The sequence below is a fragment of the Scyliorhinus canicula genome, chromosome 18 (assembly GCF_902713615.1).
Source record: "Scyliorhinus canicula chromosome 18, sScyCan1.1, whole genome shotgun sequence".
NCBI lineage: Eukaryota > Metazoa > Chordata > Chondrichthyes > Carcharhiniformes > Scyliorhinidae > Scyliorhinus > Scyliorhinus canicula.
This window is the reverse complement of record NC_052163.1, coordinates 2,705,859-2,723,965: the sequence shown is the minus strand read 5'-3', so window position 1 is coordinate 2,723,965 and position 18,107 is coordinate 2,705,859. Positions and strand designations below refer to the sequence as shown.

At 45.2% G+C, this 18,107-nt stretch overlaps 1 protein-coding gene across 7 annotated transcripts in view; it reads right to left on the bottom strand.

Annotated features, from left to right (window-relative positions):
• mbtd1 (mbt domain containing 1) overlaps window positions 1-18,107 on the bottom strand; it is a 232,280-nt gene that overhangs the window by 55,923 nt on the left and 158,250 nt on the right. For all 7 annotated transcript variants that reach the window (XM_038776647.1, XM_038776644.1, XM_038776649.1 and 4 more), the window contains exon 2: window positions 5,522-5,723. In XM_038776647.1, coding sequence (XP_038632575.1) covers window positions 5,522-5,675 — 154 coding nt within the window. In that variant the 5' untranslated portion in view covers window positions 5,676-5,723. The remainder of the gene's footprint in view (window positions 1-5,521; window positions 5,724-18,107) is intronic.

Genomic DNA, 18,107 nt, shown 5'->3' with positions numbered 1-18,107 from the left:
GCCACTGGCCCGGATGGGGTACCCGGACGAGCACTCAGGTCTTGCGCGGATCAGCTGGCGGGGGTATTCGTAGACATCTTCAACCTCTCTTTACAACAATCTGAGATCCCTATCTGCTTCAAGAAGTCGACCATCATCCCTGTACCAAAAAAAGGTCAAGCAGCGGGCTTTAATGACTATCTTCCAGTGGCTCTGACATCCATCATCATGAAGTGCTTCGAAAGGTTAGTCTTGGCACGAATCAACTCCAGCCTCCCGGATTGCCTTGTTCCACTACAGTTCGCCTACCGCTGTAACAGGTCCACAGCAGAAGCCATCTCCATGGCCCTGCACTCTACCCTGGAACACCTAGATAACAAAGACACCTATGTCAGACTCCTATTTATCGACTGCAGCTCAGCCTTCAACATCATAATTCCTACGAAACTCATCTCCAAACTCCGTGGCCTTGGTCTCGGCTCCTCCCTCAGCGGCTGGATCCTGAACTTTCTAACCTACAGGCCACAATCAGCAAGGATATGCAACAACACCTCCTCCACGATCGTCCTCAATGCCAGTGCCCCACAAAGCTGTGTCCTCAGCCCCCTACTATACTCCTGATACACCTCTGACTGTGGGGCCAAATTCCCCTCCAACTTGATTTTCAAATTTGCTGATGAAACCACTGTAGTGGGTCGGATTTCAAACAATGACAAGACAGAGTACAGGAATGAGATAGAGAATATGGTGAACTGGTGCGACGACAATAATCTCTCCCTCAATGTCAACAAAACGAAGGAGATTGTCATCAACCTCAGGAAGCGTAGTGGAGAACATGCCCCTGTCTACATCAATGGGAACGAAGTAGAAAGGATCAAGAGCTTCAAGTTTTTAGGTGTACAGATCACCAACAGCCTGTCCTGGACCCCCCCATGCCGACACTATAGTTAAGAAAGCCCATCAACGACTCTACTTTCTCAGAAGACGAAGGAAATTTGGCATGTCAGCTACGACTCTCACCAACTTCTACAGACACACCATAGAAAGCATTCTTTCTGGTTGCATCACAGCTTGGTATGGAGCCTGCTCTGCTCAAGACCGCAGGAAACTACAAAAGATCGTGAATGTAGCCCAGTCCATCACGCAAACTAGTCTCCCATCCATTGACTCTGTCTATAATTCCTGCTGCCTCAGAAAGGCAGCCAGCATAATTAAGAACCCCACGCACCCCGGACATACTCTCTTCCACCTTCTTCCGTCAGGAAAAAGATACCAAAGTTTGAGGTCACATTCCAACCGACACAAGAACAGCTTCTTCCTTACTGCCATCAGACTTTTGAATTAACCTCGTATTAAGTTGATCTTTTCTCTACACCCCTTGCTATAACTGTAACATTATATTCTGCAGTCTCTCCTTCCTGCCTTATGTACGGTATGCATGGTTTGTAGAGAAGCAAGAAACAATAGTTTTCACTATATACTAATACATGTGATAGTAATAAATCAAATCAAAAAGCTGGCAAATTGGATATACAATTGGCTTGATGGTAAGAAGCAGACGGTAATGGTGGAAGGATGTTTGTTGGACTGGAGGCCTGTGATAAGTGGTGTACCTCAGCAGTCAGTGCTGGGCCCATTGTTGTTTGTTAATATATTAATGATTTGGATGAGAATGTACAAAGCACGATCAGCAAGTTTGCAGATGACACTAAAATAGGTGGTACTGTGACAGTGAAGGAGGTTATCAAAAATTGCAGCAGGATCTTGATCAGCTGGGGACGTGGGCCGAGAAGTGGCAAATGGAATTCAATACAGCTAAGTGTGAGGTGTTGCATTTTGGAAAGTCAAATCAAGGTAGGACTTTCACAGTGAATGATAGGACCTTAGGGAGTATCGTGGAACAGAGGGACCTTGGAGTTCAGGTGCACGGTTCTCTAAAGTGGAGTCACAGGCAGATAGGGCAATGAAGAATGCTTTTTGCATGCTGGCCTTCATCAGTCAGGGCATTGAGTATAGAAGTTGGCAAGTTAGGTTGTAGTTGTAAAGGACATTGGTGAGGCCGCACCTGGAGAATTGTGTTCTGTTTTGGTCGTCTTACTATAGGAAAGATGTTATTAAACTGGAAAGAGTGCAGAAGAGATTTACAAAGATGTTGCCAGGACTCAAGGGACTGAGTTGGAGAGAGAGTTCGGACTTTTTTTCTTTAGAGCATAGGAGACTGAGGTGTGATATTATAGAGGTGGATAAGATAATGAGAGGCATGGATAGAGTGAATTCACTCAGTTTTTATTCCATGGTTGGGGAATCGAGAACTAGATGGCACAAGTTTAAGTTGAGAGGGGAAAGAATTGAGAGAGGAACCCAAGGAGCAACTTTCTTTTTTTTTTACACACAGTGGTACGTATCTGGAATGAGCTGCCGGAGGAGGTGGTTGAGGCAGGGACATTGACAACATTTAAAAGGCATTTAGGCAGATACATAGATAGGAACAGTTTCGAGGGATTTGGGGCAAATGGGGTTAGCTTAGACAGGCTTTTTGGTTGACATGAACCTGTTTGGGCCGAAGGGCCTGTCTCCGCGCCATAGATTCTCCGATAGAGATCTACAACACAGAAAATACCTTTCAGCCCATCATGTCTGTGCCGGTCAAAAACAACCACCTAACTATTCTAATCCCATTTCCCAGCACTTGGCTGTTAGCCGTGTCTGCTTCAGCATTGCAAGTGCACATCTAAATACTTCTGAAATGTTGACGGTCTCTGCCTCCACCCCCCTTTCAGGCAGCGAGTTCCAGACACCCACCACCCTCTGGGTGAAAAGGCTTTTCCTCACATCCCCTCGAAACTTCCTGCCCTTCACCTTAAATCTTTGCCATTGACCCCTCCACCAAGGGCAAAAGTTTATTTCTGTCTACTCTATCTGTGCCCCTCATAATTTTATACATTTCAATTATGTCCCCCCTCTGTCTCCTCTGCTCCAAGGAAAATAACCCCAGTCTATCCAGTCTCTCTTCATAACTAACACTCTCCGGCCCAGGCAACATCCTGGCAAACCTCCTCTGCACCCTTTCCAGTGCTGTCACATCCCTCCTGTGATGTAGTTTCCTGGTTTAGCACTTCCTCCCTTCATGAATAACGGTACCACATTTTACCTGCCAGTATCCTTTCATGTCCCCTTTTTGCTTTCCTAATTGCCTTTTAAGTTCCGTTTTGCACATTCTATACACCGAGGGCTTCTGCTGTTTTGAGCCCTCGATATCTGCCATGAGCCTTCCTTTTTCTCCTGATCTAATGCTGTATAACCCTCAATATTCAGGGTTCACTGGATTTGTTGGTCCCACCCTTTTTCCTGATTGGTACATGTTGGCCCTGCACCCTCCCTATTTCCTTCTTGAATGTGTCCCACTGTTGTCACAGATTTACCCAAAAGTGTCCACTCCCAGTCTATTTCTGGCCAAATCATATCTGATCTTATTAAAATCAGCGTTCCCCCAGTTTAAACTTTTATTTCAGGCCCATCCTTGTCCTTTTCTGTAACAAATCAGGAATCTAACAGAGTTATGATCACTGTCTGCAAAATGTTCTGCGCGACTGATATTTCAACCACTTGCCTAGCTTTGTTACCTAAAGTTATTCCAGGACCACCCCCCTCTCTTGCAGGACCTTCTACGTACTGGCTTAAAAAGTTCTACTGGATGCATTTTAAGAATTCTGCTCCCTCTGAAACTTTCACACTAGGACTACCCCAGTTAATGTTGTGGAAATTGAAATCCCCCGCTATCACTACCCTATTACTTTTACACTTCTTGAAAATTTGCCTCCTGTATCTTCCACACCAGGTGGTTGCTAAAGATCCAGGCTTTCTGGCCACTAGCCTTAGAAAATTATGAGCACCCTCAATGCACAACACAAGGCCCTTATGTTGGACCTGGCAGCGCGGCAAAGCACTAAACCATGAACATCAACTGCTCAAAACAATTAGGTGCAGAGTTAAAATTGCCCAATTCTCTTGCCTTGAGAAGTACAAAATAAGTTATTTCCTCCCTCCCTACAAAAAAAGGGGCACTACGTATATTTTAAAATTTAAGTGGAATTTCTAATTTAGTTTGCTATAATAGATTTAAAAATTCACACTAAGTTAGATTTTTTTTTTTTTTTTTTACAGTAAAACCCTCAGTCACATGTACAGCAACAGCTGATCAGAGTGCTGCCAGAGGATGGTAGTCTTTATGTTGTGCACAAAGTTGGGAGAGTTCTGTACACCTGGGCCAACTACACAAACACAAGCTACAAACAGAAAAGTTCACCGGCTAGATAACCACATTTCATGACTTGATTACAGGATCCAATCCAGCTGAATTCTGGACAAAGACCGTGACAATGGAGCAAATATTGGATTTCTCCTCAAAACATCTCATCAGCTTTCAAGTGACTGGCCTTTAGAGGTTTAATAAATTAACGTGAACAAAATCAGGTGCATCAGTGCTCTAGAATTAAATACAAACCTATTTTGTGTGGCATCAGTAGCCGAAACACAGATAGGACAGAGCATAAAGTCCCTTCAAAACCATTCGATCAACCTCCATTGTACCAACTATGTTTGCCCATTAACCCTCCTAAGTTTCCAAACAAGAGAAGCAGCAGGTGTGTAAAGAGATGCATGCTGTGGACCGGCATTCATGAAACAACCAGTTCAGACAACAGCACAGCAATTTTAGTCTGGATCCTTGTAGCCAGTTACAAGAGAATTTCACCCCATTGGTGAGATTGGATTTGAAATCAAGTGAAAAATACTGAAGTCATCATCTCAGCAATGCTGCTTCGCTTTTCTGCAAATAAAACTCCAGCTCTCGCAGACAGAAGCACTAACACCAGCCCACCCACCAACGCTCATTCACATATTTGTGAAAGGACAATGGGTTAAAAAATTTTGGAGACAGTGTTCAAGTCTCCTCATTCAAATAAGGGAATAGTGTAGAGGGACTTTAGAAGGGTTTCACAGGACGGTGCAACATCGTGGGCCGAAGGGCCTGTACTGCGCTGTAATGTTCTATGTTCTATGTTCGTACCCATGGGATTCCAAGTGGTCCAATGGGGACACTCGTAAACCTAGAGGCCTGCTCTTTTACAGATTTAGCTGTGCTCGAGAACACAAGGGCATGCTGATCAAACAGCTGAATTGCCCAGATATTTAAAGTTCTCTCAGGAATTTTAAAAACTGATTTTTTTTTTAATGAGGCATTTGGTAAATCTAGTCTGATTCACTTATTCTGACTAGACACACATCACAGATTTTATACCAAGGAAAGGACTATCTGATAGCAATCAGTATAGCTTTTGAGTGGTATTTGGAAATCCAAGCAGAATGGTCAAAAAGCTGGGTAACTAGGTACTAATGTACATCTGGTTGAAGCACCCCATACAATAGGGTGAACGGGAATACTTAGGTCCAATCATGTTCTGTAAATCCATTCCATGGTGCATCTTGCAATAGGTTATAAGAAAGACTAACTATACACACAAGAACAATGCCACTGACTGACCCATTCCAGATTTTCCATCTGGATATGTGTAGACCTGTCCATTGGTTTTGATAAGGGGGAGACTGGCTGGTATTGAGGTAACTTCCTCTTCGCTCTCATCAGAGCTCGAGCTGCTGCTGCTATCCTCACTGCAGCTGTCATAGCCGTCAAACATTCCAAATGAGTCCCTCCTCTTCCTCTCTGATCGCGGGGAATGCTCAGTCTGCAAATAAATTGGAGAACATGTTAAGTGCACCACAGCAGCATCACACCTCTGAAAGAAAGAATAGTTTTTTCACTCCTTGATTGGGTGTTCATGTATTAGGACTGAATGACTTCCTCCCAACATCTGCTAATGTTATGTAAACCACATAGAAGCCACTGACTGCGCCAAGAGCATCACACCCTTTCATTTTTCTTCTACTCAGCAGATCCCTATAAGTGCACAGTATGGAGGTACCACCATGTCCTTGGACCCATGGTGCAAATGAGGGCAGTAGAATGTCACAAATTAACCAGATTGAAGAATACCTCGTTTACATTCTGTCTTTTTCTCATACGCAAGGAACAGCAGGTCACTATACGATATCACAGGCACACTTTTTTATTATTATATATATTTAAAATAAATTTAGAATACCCAATCATTTTTTCTAATTAAGGGGCAATTTAGCGTGGCCAATCCACCTAACCTGCACATCTTTTGGTTGTGGGGGCGAAACCCACGCAAACACGGGGAGAATGTGCAAACTCTACACGGACAGTGACCCAGAGCCAGGATCAAACCTCGGCGCCATGAGACAGCAGGGCTAACCCACTGTGTCACTGTGCTGCCCTTATCACAGGCACACTTAACAACCATTCTCCAAGTAATCTTCAAATAAAATCTGAGGGAAACACTTTCAATGAGAAGCAGAGCTGATGAAGCATTACCTACACACATACATCCAGGTTAAAAATGTACAATCACCACTAACCTTTCATTACTCTACACAAAGTAGTGAGAATACATGCCGAGGCTATGCAGCCAGCAATTTAACTTGCCAAATCAACCAAATTTGCATATCTAATTACACACAGACAGTGGGAATCGAACCTGGGTCCCTGGCGCTGTGCGGCAGCAATGCTAAGCACTGAGCTACCCAATTGCATTATATTGGAATGGATTGGATTTGTTGACTGTCACGTGTACAGAGGTACAGTGACAAGCATTTTTCTGCGAGCAGCTCAACAGATCATTAAGTACACGGGAAGAAAAGGGAATAAAAGAAAATGCATAATAGGGCAACACAAGGTATACAATGTAACTACATAAGCATTGGCATCGGGTGAAGCATACAGGGTGTAGTGTTAATGAGGTCAGTCCATAAGAGGGTCATTTAGGAGTCTGGTAAGAGCGGGGAAGAAGCTGTTTTTGAGTCTGTTTGTGCGTGTTCTCAGACTTCTGTATCTCCTGCCCGATGGAAGAAGTTGGAAGAGTGAGTAAGCCGGGTGGGAAGGGTCTTTGATTATGCTGCCCCCTTTCCCCAGGCAGCGGGAGGTGTAGAGGGAGTCAATGGATGGGAGGCAGGTTCGTGTGATGGACTGGGCAGTGTTCACGACTCTGAAGTTCCTTGTGGTCCGGGGCCGAGCAGTTGCCATACCAGGCTGTGATGCAGCCAGATAGGATGCTTTCTATGGTGCATCTGTAAAAGTTGGTTCGGGTTAATGTGGACATGCCGAATTTCCTTAGTTTCCTGAGGAAGTATAGGCGGTGTTGTGCTTTCTTGGTGGTAGCGTCGAGGTGGGTGGACCAGGACAGATTTTTGGTGATGTGCACCCGTAGGAATTTGAAACTGCATCTCCACCTCGGCCCCGTTGATGCTGACAGGGGTGTGTACAGTACTTTGCTTCCTGAAGTCAATGACCAGCTCTTTTGTTTTGCTGGCATTGAGGGAGAGATTGTTGTCACTGCACCACTCCACCAGGTTCTCTATCTCCCTCCTGTATTCTGACTTGTCGTTATTTGAGATCCGGCTCACTATGGTCGTATAGTCAGCAAACTTGCAGATGGAGTTGGAACCAAATTTTGCCACGCAGTCATGTGTGTACAGGGAGTATATTAGGGGGCTAAGTACGCAGCCTTGCGGGGCCCCGGTATTGAAATAAAAAAAATATGAAAATCACTTATTGTCACAAGTAGGCTTCAAATGAAGTTACTGTGAAAAGCCCCTAGTCGCCACATTCCGGCACCTGTTCGGGGAGGCTGTTACGGGAATGGAATCGTGCTGCTGGCCTGCCTTGGTCTGCTTTCAAAGCCAGTGATTTAGCCCTGTGCTAAACAGCCCCTATAGGACTATTGTGGAGGAGGTGTCGTTATTTGGCTCTTTTATGCCTCCTACCAAAGTTCTTCACTTTTTTCTACATTATATTTTGTCTGCCAAGTATCTGCCCATTCACCTAACCTGTCCATATCCCTCTGTAGACTCTCGCCATCCTCACCTATTTTTGTGTCATCTGTAAACTTGGCACTCAAAGCATTTCAGTTTACAAGCATTGCAAGCCAGACCACTGTTTAAAATGTACCTAATTCTACCCCCCCCCAACCAATCATAACTACCTCCATTAGAACACCGCAGATAACTCAAGGTGAAACAGTCCAAGTTTGAGTCTTAATTTCATGATTCAGTCACCAAGACCTTGAAGTTATTCCAGGGGCTGGTTTAGCACAAGGCTAAATAGCTGGCTTTGAAAGCAGACCAGCAGCGAGGGTTCAATTCCTGTACCAGCCTCCCCGAACAGGCGCCGGAACGTGGCGACTAGGGGCTTTTCACAGTAACTTCATTTGAAGCCTACTTGTGACAATAAGCAATTTTCATTTCATTTCATCTCCCAAAATCAATGGCAGCAACTATGTCCAAGGTCGACTAAGGCAGCATGAAGTTGGCGCTTCATTGGCGTTATGGTTCAATATTAGGTCACCTTCTGCCCGAGTTAAAGTGAGTCAAGGACTTAAAATTCACAGCCTTTGGACATGCCACATATCAAACTGGTCTGAAGTGTCTCATGGCGTTCCCACAAGATCTGCTCAATGAGGGACATGTAAGAGTCTTCATCTTTATTCCCCTCTCTTTTATTTTGCTGTTCTTATTTTGATCCATGGATGATTAATGTGCATGTCTCTTTAAGGCAAGCAGCCTGTATTTTTAATTCAAGCAAAGGATTTCAGAAGTTTGGTTTAAACTGCAGCTGCAGACTTGGCACCAGTGCGAGATGCGTTTGGGACTCAGTTTGATTGATTGGTCGCCAATGAATGGGCTGTCGACTTAAACCCCACCTGTTTCATGTCAGGCAACCAGGCCACCATACCTCATCTCCCAATCCCACAGTACATCAGGGTACCCATCAAAAATGTACAAACTGTTGTCGATGTTTTGATGGACTGTATTCTGTTGATGTTGCATACTTTTGCAATAAAATAACTCTAAAAAATTCAAACAAAAATAAATGGAACATTGTCTCCATCCAAGAACAAAGAGCGCCTGGATCAGAAAAACTATCATATGGCCTTCGTCTGAATCCATTTCAGAAGCAGAAGTCCCAGTAGATTTCTAAATCACACCATGCACGCATCGTCCTGACCCACATTAATTCTGTTATTTGGAGGGCAGTACAGTGGCAGTGGTTAGCATTGCTGTCTACGGCTCTGAGGGTTCAATCCCAGCTCTGGGTCACTGTGGCTCTGGGTCAATGTCCAAGTCAAGTTTGCACGTTCTCCCCGTGTCTGCGTGGGTCTCACCCCCACAATCTAAAGATGTGCCTGGTGGGTGGATTGGCCACACTAAATTGCCCCTTAATTGGAAAAAATAATGTAAATTGATTTTTTGAAAATTCTGTTATTTGTACCTGCTGCTGATTCCTTTCCTTCAGTCATTCAGCTGTGAAGTAGGTTTACAACACAAATGATTAATTTGGCAGCTTTTGATTAAGTGGCAGGGAGTTCAAATGAGTCTCATTTAGAAAACAAACTTTTGGCTGTACTGGCCATCCACTGAACTTGCTCTCACATCAAAATGATTCCATGGGCACAAAGACAGTTTAAGGCCAATTCCAGAGGTACCTGAACACACTGAAGCTTCAGGGAACATGCATGAAAAACGAGAAGGGAAAGCAGCGAGTAGTGAAAACCACACATTTCAGAGAGAAAGAGGAACCGTTCTAAGTGATTTCAGCTTTGTGTCGGTCACCTCCAAAGTGCCAGACACCTGTAGAGGCACAAGAACAAACACCGGGCCGAGCATTCACTGCAAGGTGGGATAGTCACACCAAAGTGTCAGCATACCAAACTTCAGTTACAGACATCAAAACCAGTCATTAGCAGGGAGGCTATGTGCATCTAATCAGGATAATGTGCTTTCATTCAATCCCAGAAGTAATTACAAAATCAGAGATAAGAAAACGCAAACCCTTCATTACTGCACATAATAAGAAAAGTTGTGGTTTGCACTAAAAAGTGCCGTTAATTGATAAACAGATGAATGTTCTCCTGCAGATAGGTAGGTTTTAAGGAGTGTCTTAAAAAGGAGGAAAGTGAGGGACAAAGAGAGGGAGTTCAGAGCTGAGGGCCAAGTTAATGAAAGCATGGCCACCATCAGTAGAACAATTAAAATTGGGGATGCTCAAGAATCCAGATTAATGTAGGGAAGGGCGGCATGCAGCACAGTGGTTAGCACGGGGACTACGGCACGGAGGATCCAGGTTCAAATCCTGGTCCTGGGTTACTGTCCGTGTGGAGTTTGCACATTCTCCCCGCGTCTGCGTGGGTTTCAAAGATGTGCCAGGTAGGTGGATTGGCCATGCTAAATTGCCCCTTAATTGGAAAAAAATAATTGGGTACCCTAAATTAAAAGTTTATTGTAGGGCTGGAGAGGATTAGAGATGGGTGGACTGGGGCCACACAGAGATTTAAAAAGCATGATGAGAATTTTAAAATCAAGACACAGCTGGAGAAGGAGCCAATGTGGGTCAGTGAGCAGAGGTGATACAGGAACATAGAACAGTACAGCACAGGCCCTTCAGCCCACGATGTTGTGCCGACCATATATCCTAATCTAAGATCAACCTAACCTACACCCCTACAATTTACTGCTGTCCATGTGCCTGTCTAAGAGTAGCTTAAATGTCCCTAATGACTCTGACTCCACCACCTCTGCTGGCAGTGCATTCCACACACCCACCACTCTCTGTGTAAAGAACCTACTTCTGACATCTCCCCGATACCTTCCTCCAATCACCTTACAATTCTGTCCCCTCGTGACAGCCATTTCCACCCTGGGGAAGTCTCTGGCTATCCACTCTATCCATGCCTCTCATCACCTTGTACACCCTTATGAAATCGCCTCTCTTCCTTCTTCGCTCCCTCAACCTTTCTTCATAAGACATGCCCTCCAGTCCAGGCAGCATCCTGGTAAATCTCCTCTGCACCCTCTCCAAAGCATCCAAATCCTTCCTATGATGAGGCGACTAGACTGGACACAATATTCCAAGTATGGTCTAACTAGAGTTTTATAAAGCTGCAGCAAAACCTCACAGCTCTTAAGCCCAATCCCCCGATTAATGAAAGCCAACACACCATACGTCTTCGTAACAACCCTATCAACCTGGGTGGCAACTTTGAGGGATCTATGTACGTGTACCCCAAGATCCCTCTGTTCCTCCACACTTCCAAGAATCCTGCCTTTAACCCTGTATTCAGCATTCAAATTCAACCTTCCAAAATGAATCACTTCACATTTATCTAGGTTAAACTCCATCTACCACTTCTCAGCCCAGCTCTGTATCCTGTCACTGTCCTGTTATAACCTGCAACAACCCTCAACACTATCTACAACTCCCCCAACATTTGTGTTATCGGCAAACTTACTAACCCACTCTTCCACTTCCTCATCCAAGTTATTTATAAAAACCACAAAGAACAGAGGTCCCAGAACTGACCCCTGCGGGACACCACTGGTCACCGACCTCCAGGCGGAATACTTTCCATCCACTACCACTCGCTGTCTTCTTTCGGCCAGCCAATTCTATATCCAGACAGCCAAATTTCCCTGTATCCCATGCCCCCTAACTTTCTGAATGAGCCTAACATGGGGAACCTTATCAAATGCCTTACTAAAATCCATATACACCACATCCAGAGCAGCAACATTTTGGACAATCTCAAATTTACAGAGGGCAATATGTGGGAGACCAGCCTGGAGTCCATTGGAATATTTAAGTCTAGAGGAAACAAAGGCATGGGCGACAGTTTCAGCAGCAAATGAGGCGAGATGGGAAAAGTTGGGCAATGTTATGGAGATGCAAATCGACAGTATCAGTGATGGCACAAATGTGGTAAGAAGCTCATCTCAGATCAAATGCGACACCAAACAGTCTGGTTTAATCTCAAAGCTGCCAGTTAGAGGGTTGGAGTCAGTTGCTAACTTACAGAGCCTAGGGCAGCACGGTGGCCTAGTGGTTAGCACAACCGCCTCACGGCGCTGAGGTCCCAGGTTCGATCCCGGCTCTGGGTCACTGTCCGTGTGGAGTTTGCACGTTCTCACCGTGTCTGCGTGGGTTTCGCCCCCACAACCCAAAAATGTGCAAAGTAGGTGGATTGGCCACACTAAATTGCCCCTTAATTGGAAAAAAATAATTGGCTAATCTAAATTTATAAATAAAAAAATAAAAAAAAACTTACAGAGCCTAATTTACAGAGCTGGGAGCCCCTGACAGAAGCAATGATGCAGGAGCAAGCGAGAAGACATTGCAAGTAATTCTTTGGCTATGATTTTATTGCTAAGAATTTAACAGGTGAGAACATTCCCACCCAGCTAAATGACAGAGGAGAGACATTACAGGAGAATGTTTTTTTCATTCGTTCCTGGGGATCATTTCTGTTATATTATTCAACAACTTTTCTTCCGGAAAGGCCAGACCATATAGTGGAAGTAATGTAAAACTACACACCGATAGCACTGCCCCAGCACATCCTGCAGCTGAGTGAGATTCTGGAACTATCTTTCCTTTTAAATGGAGAAAAAGCAGAACTGATGCCATGGCTTTCAGAAGCAGCCAAAGGCAAACTGACAGGAATCTGGTTAGTAAAACTCTGTATTTGCAGAAGGAAGGGAGGGAAGGTGTTCTACACAACTATTTTCTTTCAAAGGCTTTTAACCTCCTCAGGGTATGAAGAGCAAGGACAAAACGACATATATTGCCCACGCCTGCTGGGATACTGGAGAGCCCCCTCTGTGAATTGCCCATCCCTGCTGGGATAGTGGTGAACCCTGTCTGTGAATTGCCTATTCCTGCTGGGATAGTGGTGAACCCTGTCTGTGAATTGCCCATCCCTGATGGGATAGTGGAGAGCCCCCTCTGTGAATTGCCCATCCCTGCTGGGATAGTGGTGAACCCTGTCTGTGAATTGCCCATTCCTGCTGGGATAGTGGTGAACCATGTCTGTGAATTGCCCATCCCTGCTGGGATAGTGGGTGAACCCTGTCTGTGAATTGCCCATTCCTGCTGGGATAGTGGGTGAACCCTGTCTGTGAATTGCCCATTCCTGCTGGGATAGTGGGTGAACCCTGTCTGTGAATTGCCCATCCCTGCTGGGATAGTGGTGAGCCCTCTGTGAAATGCTGTAACCGATGTACTGATGCTGCTCCCACAATTTCAGAATCTTAAATTCAGGGACAAATAAGGAACTGCCCGAATGTCAGGAATAAAAGAATGACTAGGGTAAGAGTAGGGCCAGTCAAGGACAGTGGTGGGAAGTTGTGTGTGGAGGCTGAGGAGATAAGCGAGATACTAAATGAATACTTTTCGTCAGTATTCACTCAAGAAAAAGATAATATTGTGGAGGAGAATGCTGAGACCCAGGCTATTAGAATAGATGGCATTGAGGTGCGTAGGGAAGAAGTGTTGGCAATTCTGGACAAGGTGAAAATAGATAAGTCCCCGGGGCCGGATGGGATTTATCCTAGGATTCTCTGGGAAGCCAGGGAAGAGATTGCTGAGCCTTTGGCTTTGATTTTTAGGTCATCATTGGCTACAGGAATAATGCCAGAGAACTGGAGGATAGCAAATGTGGTCTCTTTGTTCAAGAAGGGGAGTAGAGATAATCCCGGTAACTATAGGCCGGTGAGCCTAACGTCTGTGGTGGGTAAGGTCTTGGAGAGGATTATAAAAGATACGATTTATAATCATCTAGATAGGAATAATATGATTAGGGATAGTCAGCATGGTTTTGTGAAGGGTAGGTCATGCCTCACAAACCTTATCGAGTTCTGTGAGGTGACTGAACAGGTAGACGAGGGTAGAGCAGTTGATGTGGTGTATATGGATTTCAGTAAAGCGTTTGATAAGGTTCCCCACAGTCGGCTATTGCAGAAAATACGGAGGCTGGGGATTGAGGGTGATTTAGAGATGTGGATCAGAAATTGGCTAGTTGAAAGAAGACAGAGAGTGGTAGTTGATGGGAAATGTTCAGAATGGAGTTCAGTTACGAGTGGCGTACCACAAGGATCTGTTCTGGGGCCGTTGCTGTTTGTCATTTTTATAAATGACCTAGAGGAGGGCGCAGAAGGATGGGTGAGTAAATTTGCAGACGACACTAAAGTCGGTGGAGTTGTAGACAGTGCGGAAGGATGTTGCAGGTTACAGAGGAACATAGATAAGCTGCAGAGCTGGGCTGAGAGGTGGCAAATGGAGTTTAATGTGGAGAAGTGTGAGGTGATTCACTTTGGAAAGAATAACAGGAATGCGGAATATTTGGCTAATGGTAAAATTCTTGGTAGTGTGGATGAGCAGAGGGATCTCGGTGTCCACGTACATAGATCCCTGAAAGTTGTCACCCAGGTTGATAGGGTTGTGAAGAAGGCCTATGGTGTGTTGGCCTTTATTGGTAGAGGGATTGAGTTCCGGAGCCATGAGGTCATGTTGCAGTTGTACAAAACTCTAGTACGGCCGCATTTGGAGTATTGCGTACAGTTCTGGTCGCCTCATTATAGGAAGGACGTGGAAGCTTTGGAACGGGTGCAGAGGAGATTTACCAGGATGTTGCCTGGTATGGAGGGAAAATCTTATGAGGAAAGGCTGATGGACTTGAGGTTGTTTTCGTTAGAGAGAAGAAGGTTAAGAGGTGACTTAATAGAGGCATACAAAATGATCAGAGCGTTAGATAGGGTGGACAGCGAGAGCCTTCTCCCGCGGATGGAGGTGGCTAGCACGAGGGGACATAGCCTTAAATTGAGGGGTAATAGATATAGGACAGAGGTCAGAGGTGGGTTTTTTACGCAAAGAGTGGTGAGGCCGTGGAATGCCCTACCTGCAACAGTAGTGAACTCGCCAACATTGAGGGCATTTAAAAGTTTATTGGATAAGCATATGGATGATAAGGGCATAGTGTAGGTTAGATGGCCTTTAGTTTTTTTCCATGTCGGTGCAACATCGAGGGCCGAAGGGCCTGTACTGCGCTGTATCGTTCTATGTTCTATGTTCAAGTTGGGATGGTGCGTGACTCAGAAATGATAGCATTCCCATGACTTTGCTGCTCTTTTCCTTGTTAATGTTTGAGTTCACAAGCCAGGGTGCGCTCCAGTAATCTTGCTGCAGATAAATGGAAATAGTGAAGTGTAGCCCGTGCTGTAAATTCTTTGGAATACAAACTGCAGCCACCCTGTGCGAGTGCTGGAGTGGTTGGATATTCAGTCCAATGTTTAGGACACCAATCAAGCAAGCTGCTCTGTCCTGAATTGTGTAGTATAGCTTCCAGGTAAGGTGCGAGTGTTCCAACACACTCCTGGCAAAGCTTCATACATAGTAGAGGATCTAGGAAGTCAGTCATTCACATCAGCCCTGAAACTGAAACAATGTCGTTGCTATGGTTGAACTAGTTTTGCTTCTAGTCAATAAATGATCCCCAGAACCTATTCCAAAGTTCAGATAACATCAACCTGCAAACAATTGTTGAAATCACATTTGGAAATACACCAAACATTTGTCAGAATGCTTAGTTCTAACAAAATTTTTTACATAAGAACGAGCAAGAATAAGCCATCCAACCTCTCAAGTCTGCTCCTCAACTCAACATGAAACATCAACCTGTTTTCTCTCTTCAGGTACTGGCTGACCCGATTACTTCTGGCATTACAATTTTAATTTTCACACAGGAATTAAGAATTAGTATCATGTTCAGAGGTAACAGTGTTGCCCACATCTTGCACACCACCATCAGCCTTGGTGATATGAAATGGCAGAGCACGTTCCACAGGCCAAATGGTCTACTCCTGTTCCTATCAACGTACCTCTGCCGTGTAGTCTCTACTGTAGAACTTCATGTAATGACATCCTCCATGCAATTATATAGCCCCTTTCATGACCTCAGGGTCATTACAAGCATGACGTGAACATGAGCAGAAATGAAAAATGAAATGAAATGAAAATCGCTCGTCACAAATAGGCTTCAAATGAAGTTACTGTGAAAAGCCCCTAGTCACCACATTCCGGCGCCTGTTCGGGGAGGCTGGTACAGGAATTGAACCGTGCTGCTGGCCTGCCTTGGTCTGCTTTCAAAGCCAGCGATTTAGCCCTGTGCTAAACTAGCCCCTAAACCAGATTTACTACAAGTGTAAATAATTTTTTTTTAGAATGGATTAAACAAAGGGGCTGTTTAGCACACAGGGCTAAATCGCTGGCTTTTAAAGCAGACCAAGGCAGGCCAGCAGCACGGTTCGATTCCCGTAACAGCCTCCCCGAACAGCACGGTAGCATTGTGGGTAGCACAATCGCTTCACAGCTCCAGGGTCCCAGGTTCAATTCTGGCTTGGGTCACTGTTTGTGCGGAGTCTGCACATCCTCCCCGTATGTGCGTGGGTTTCCTCCGGGTGCTCCGGTTTCCTCCCACAGTCCAAAGATGTGCAGGTTAGGTGGATTGGCCATGATAAATTGCTCTTCAGTGTCCAAAAATTGCCCTTAGTGTTGGGTGGGGTTACTGGGTTATTGGGATAGGGTGGAGGTGTTGACCTTGGGTAGGGTGCTCTTTCGAAGAGTCGGTGCAGACTCGATGGGCTGAATGGCCTCCTTCTGCACTGTAAATTCTATGAATTCTATGAATCTATGAACAGGCGCCAGAATGTGGCGACTAGGGGCTTTTCACAGTAACTTCATTTGAAGCCGACTTGTGACAATAAGCGATTTTCATTTCATTTCATGTGACAGGATGGCTCAAGATATGTAAATATGTTCACATTATGTTTCACTAAAGGAGGCAATTCAACCATCATGCCTGTGCCTTTGAAATAAATCATTAGTGCCACCCCCCTGCTTTTCCCAATAGTCCTGCAAATGTTCCCTACAAATATTTAACAATTATTGTTTGAAAGTTGCACTAAAATTGGCTTCTACCTTTCAGACAGTACATTCCAGATCACAAGTTCACAATAAGAATTCTCCACAGCTAATCCCTTGCAGATGACAAAACTGGGAAAGCTTGCGAACTGCGAGGAGGATAGTGATAAGACTTGGACAGGCTGGTGAGATGGGAAAATAAGTGGTAGGTGCAATTTGACGCAGAGAAGTGTGAAACTATATGTTTTGTTAGGAAGAACAAGAAGAAGCAATATAAAGGCTACAATTCTAAAGAGGGCGCTGGAATAGATGGCCCAGATGTATATGTATATGTACATAAATCATTGAAGGGCCATTTGAGAAACTGATTCATAAAGCATAGGCAATTCTGGGCTTTATAAATCGGGACAGTGTACACAAAAGCAAGGGAGTTATGTTTAACTTTATGTACAAGTCTGTGTAAAACACTGATTCGACCTCAACTGCAGTGGTGTCTTCAATTCTGGGCACCATACTTCAGGAAAACTTTTTTAAAATAAATTTAGTATACCCAATTCATTTTCTTCCAATTAAGGGGCAATTTAGCATGACCAATCCACCTAACCTGCACATCTTTGGATTGTGGGGGACGAAACCCATGCAAACACGGGGAGAATGTGCAAACTCCACACGGACAGTGACCCAGAGCCCGGATCAAACCTGGGCGCCGTGAGGCATCAATGCTAACCACCGTGCCACCATGCTGCCCTCTAATTCAGGAAAACTGAATACACGAGAAAGGATGCAGAAAAGATTCACGGTGTTAGTTCCAGAGAACTTCAGTTAGTTTGGAGAAGCAGGACAACACAAGATTGAGAGGAGATTTGTTAGAGGTATGCAGCAGAAGAGGTAGAGAGTAGGTAGGTAGAGAATAGGTAGAGAGAAATATTGAATATTAGGCTCTGAATGCATTGCCTGAGTGTGGTGGACGCAGAATCAAAGTCTCACAAAGGAGAATCTGAAGTGAATGATTGTGGGGTGTTACTGGGACATCACAGCTCAGTGGGACTGGGGTTGATCTTCCAGAGAGCCCGCACACACTCGAGCATGTGGGGGGTGGGGGTCACCTGGGGGTGGGTGGGGGGGGAGGTCAGCCTGGGGTGGTGGGGTGTGGGGGGGGTGGGGGGGGGGGGGGGGGTGCGGGGGGGTGGGGGGGGGGCGAGCAGGGGGGGGGGGGGGGCGGGGGGGGGGGTGGGCCGGGGGG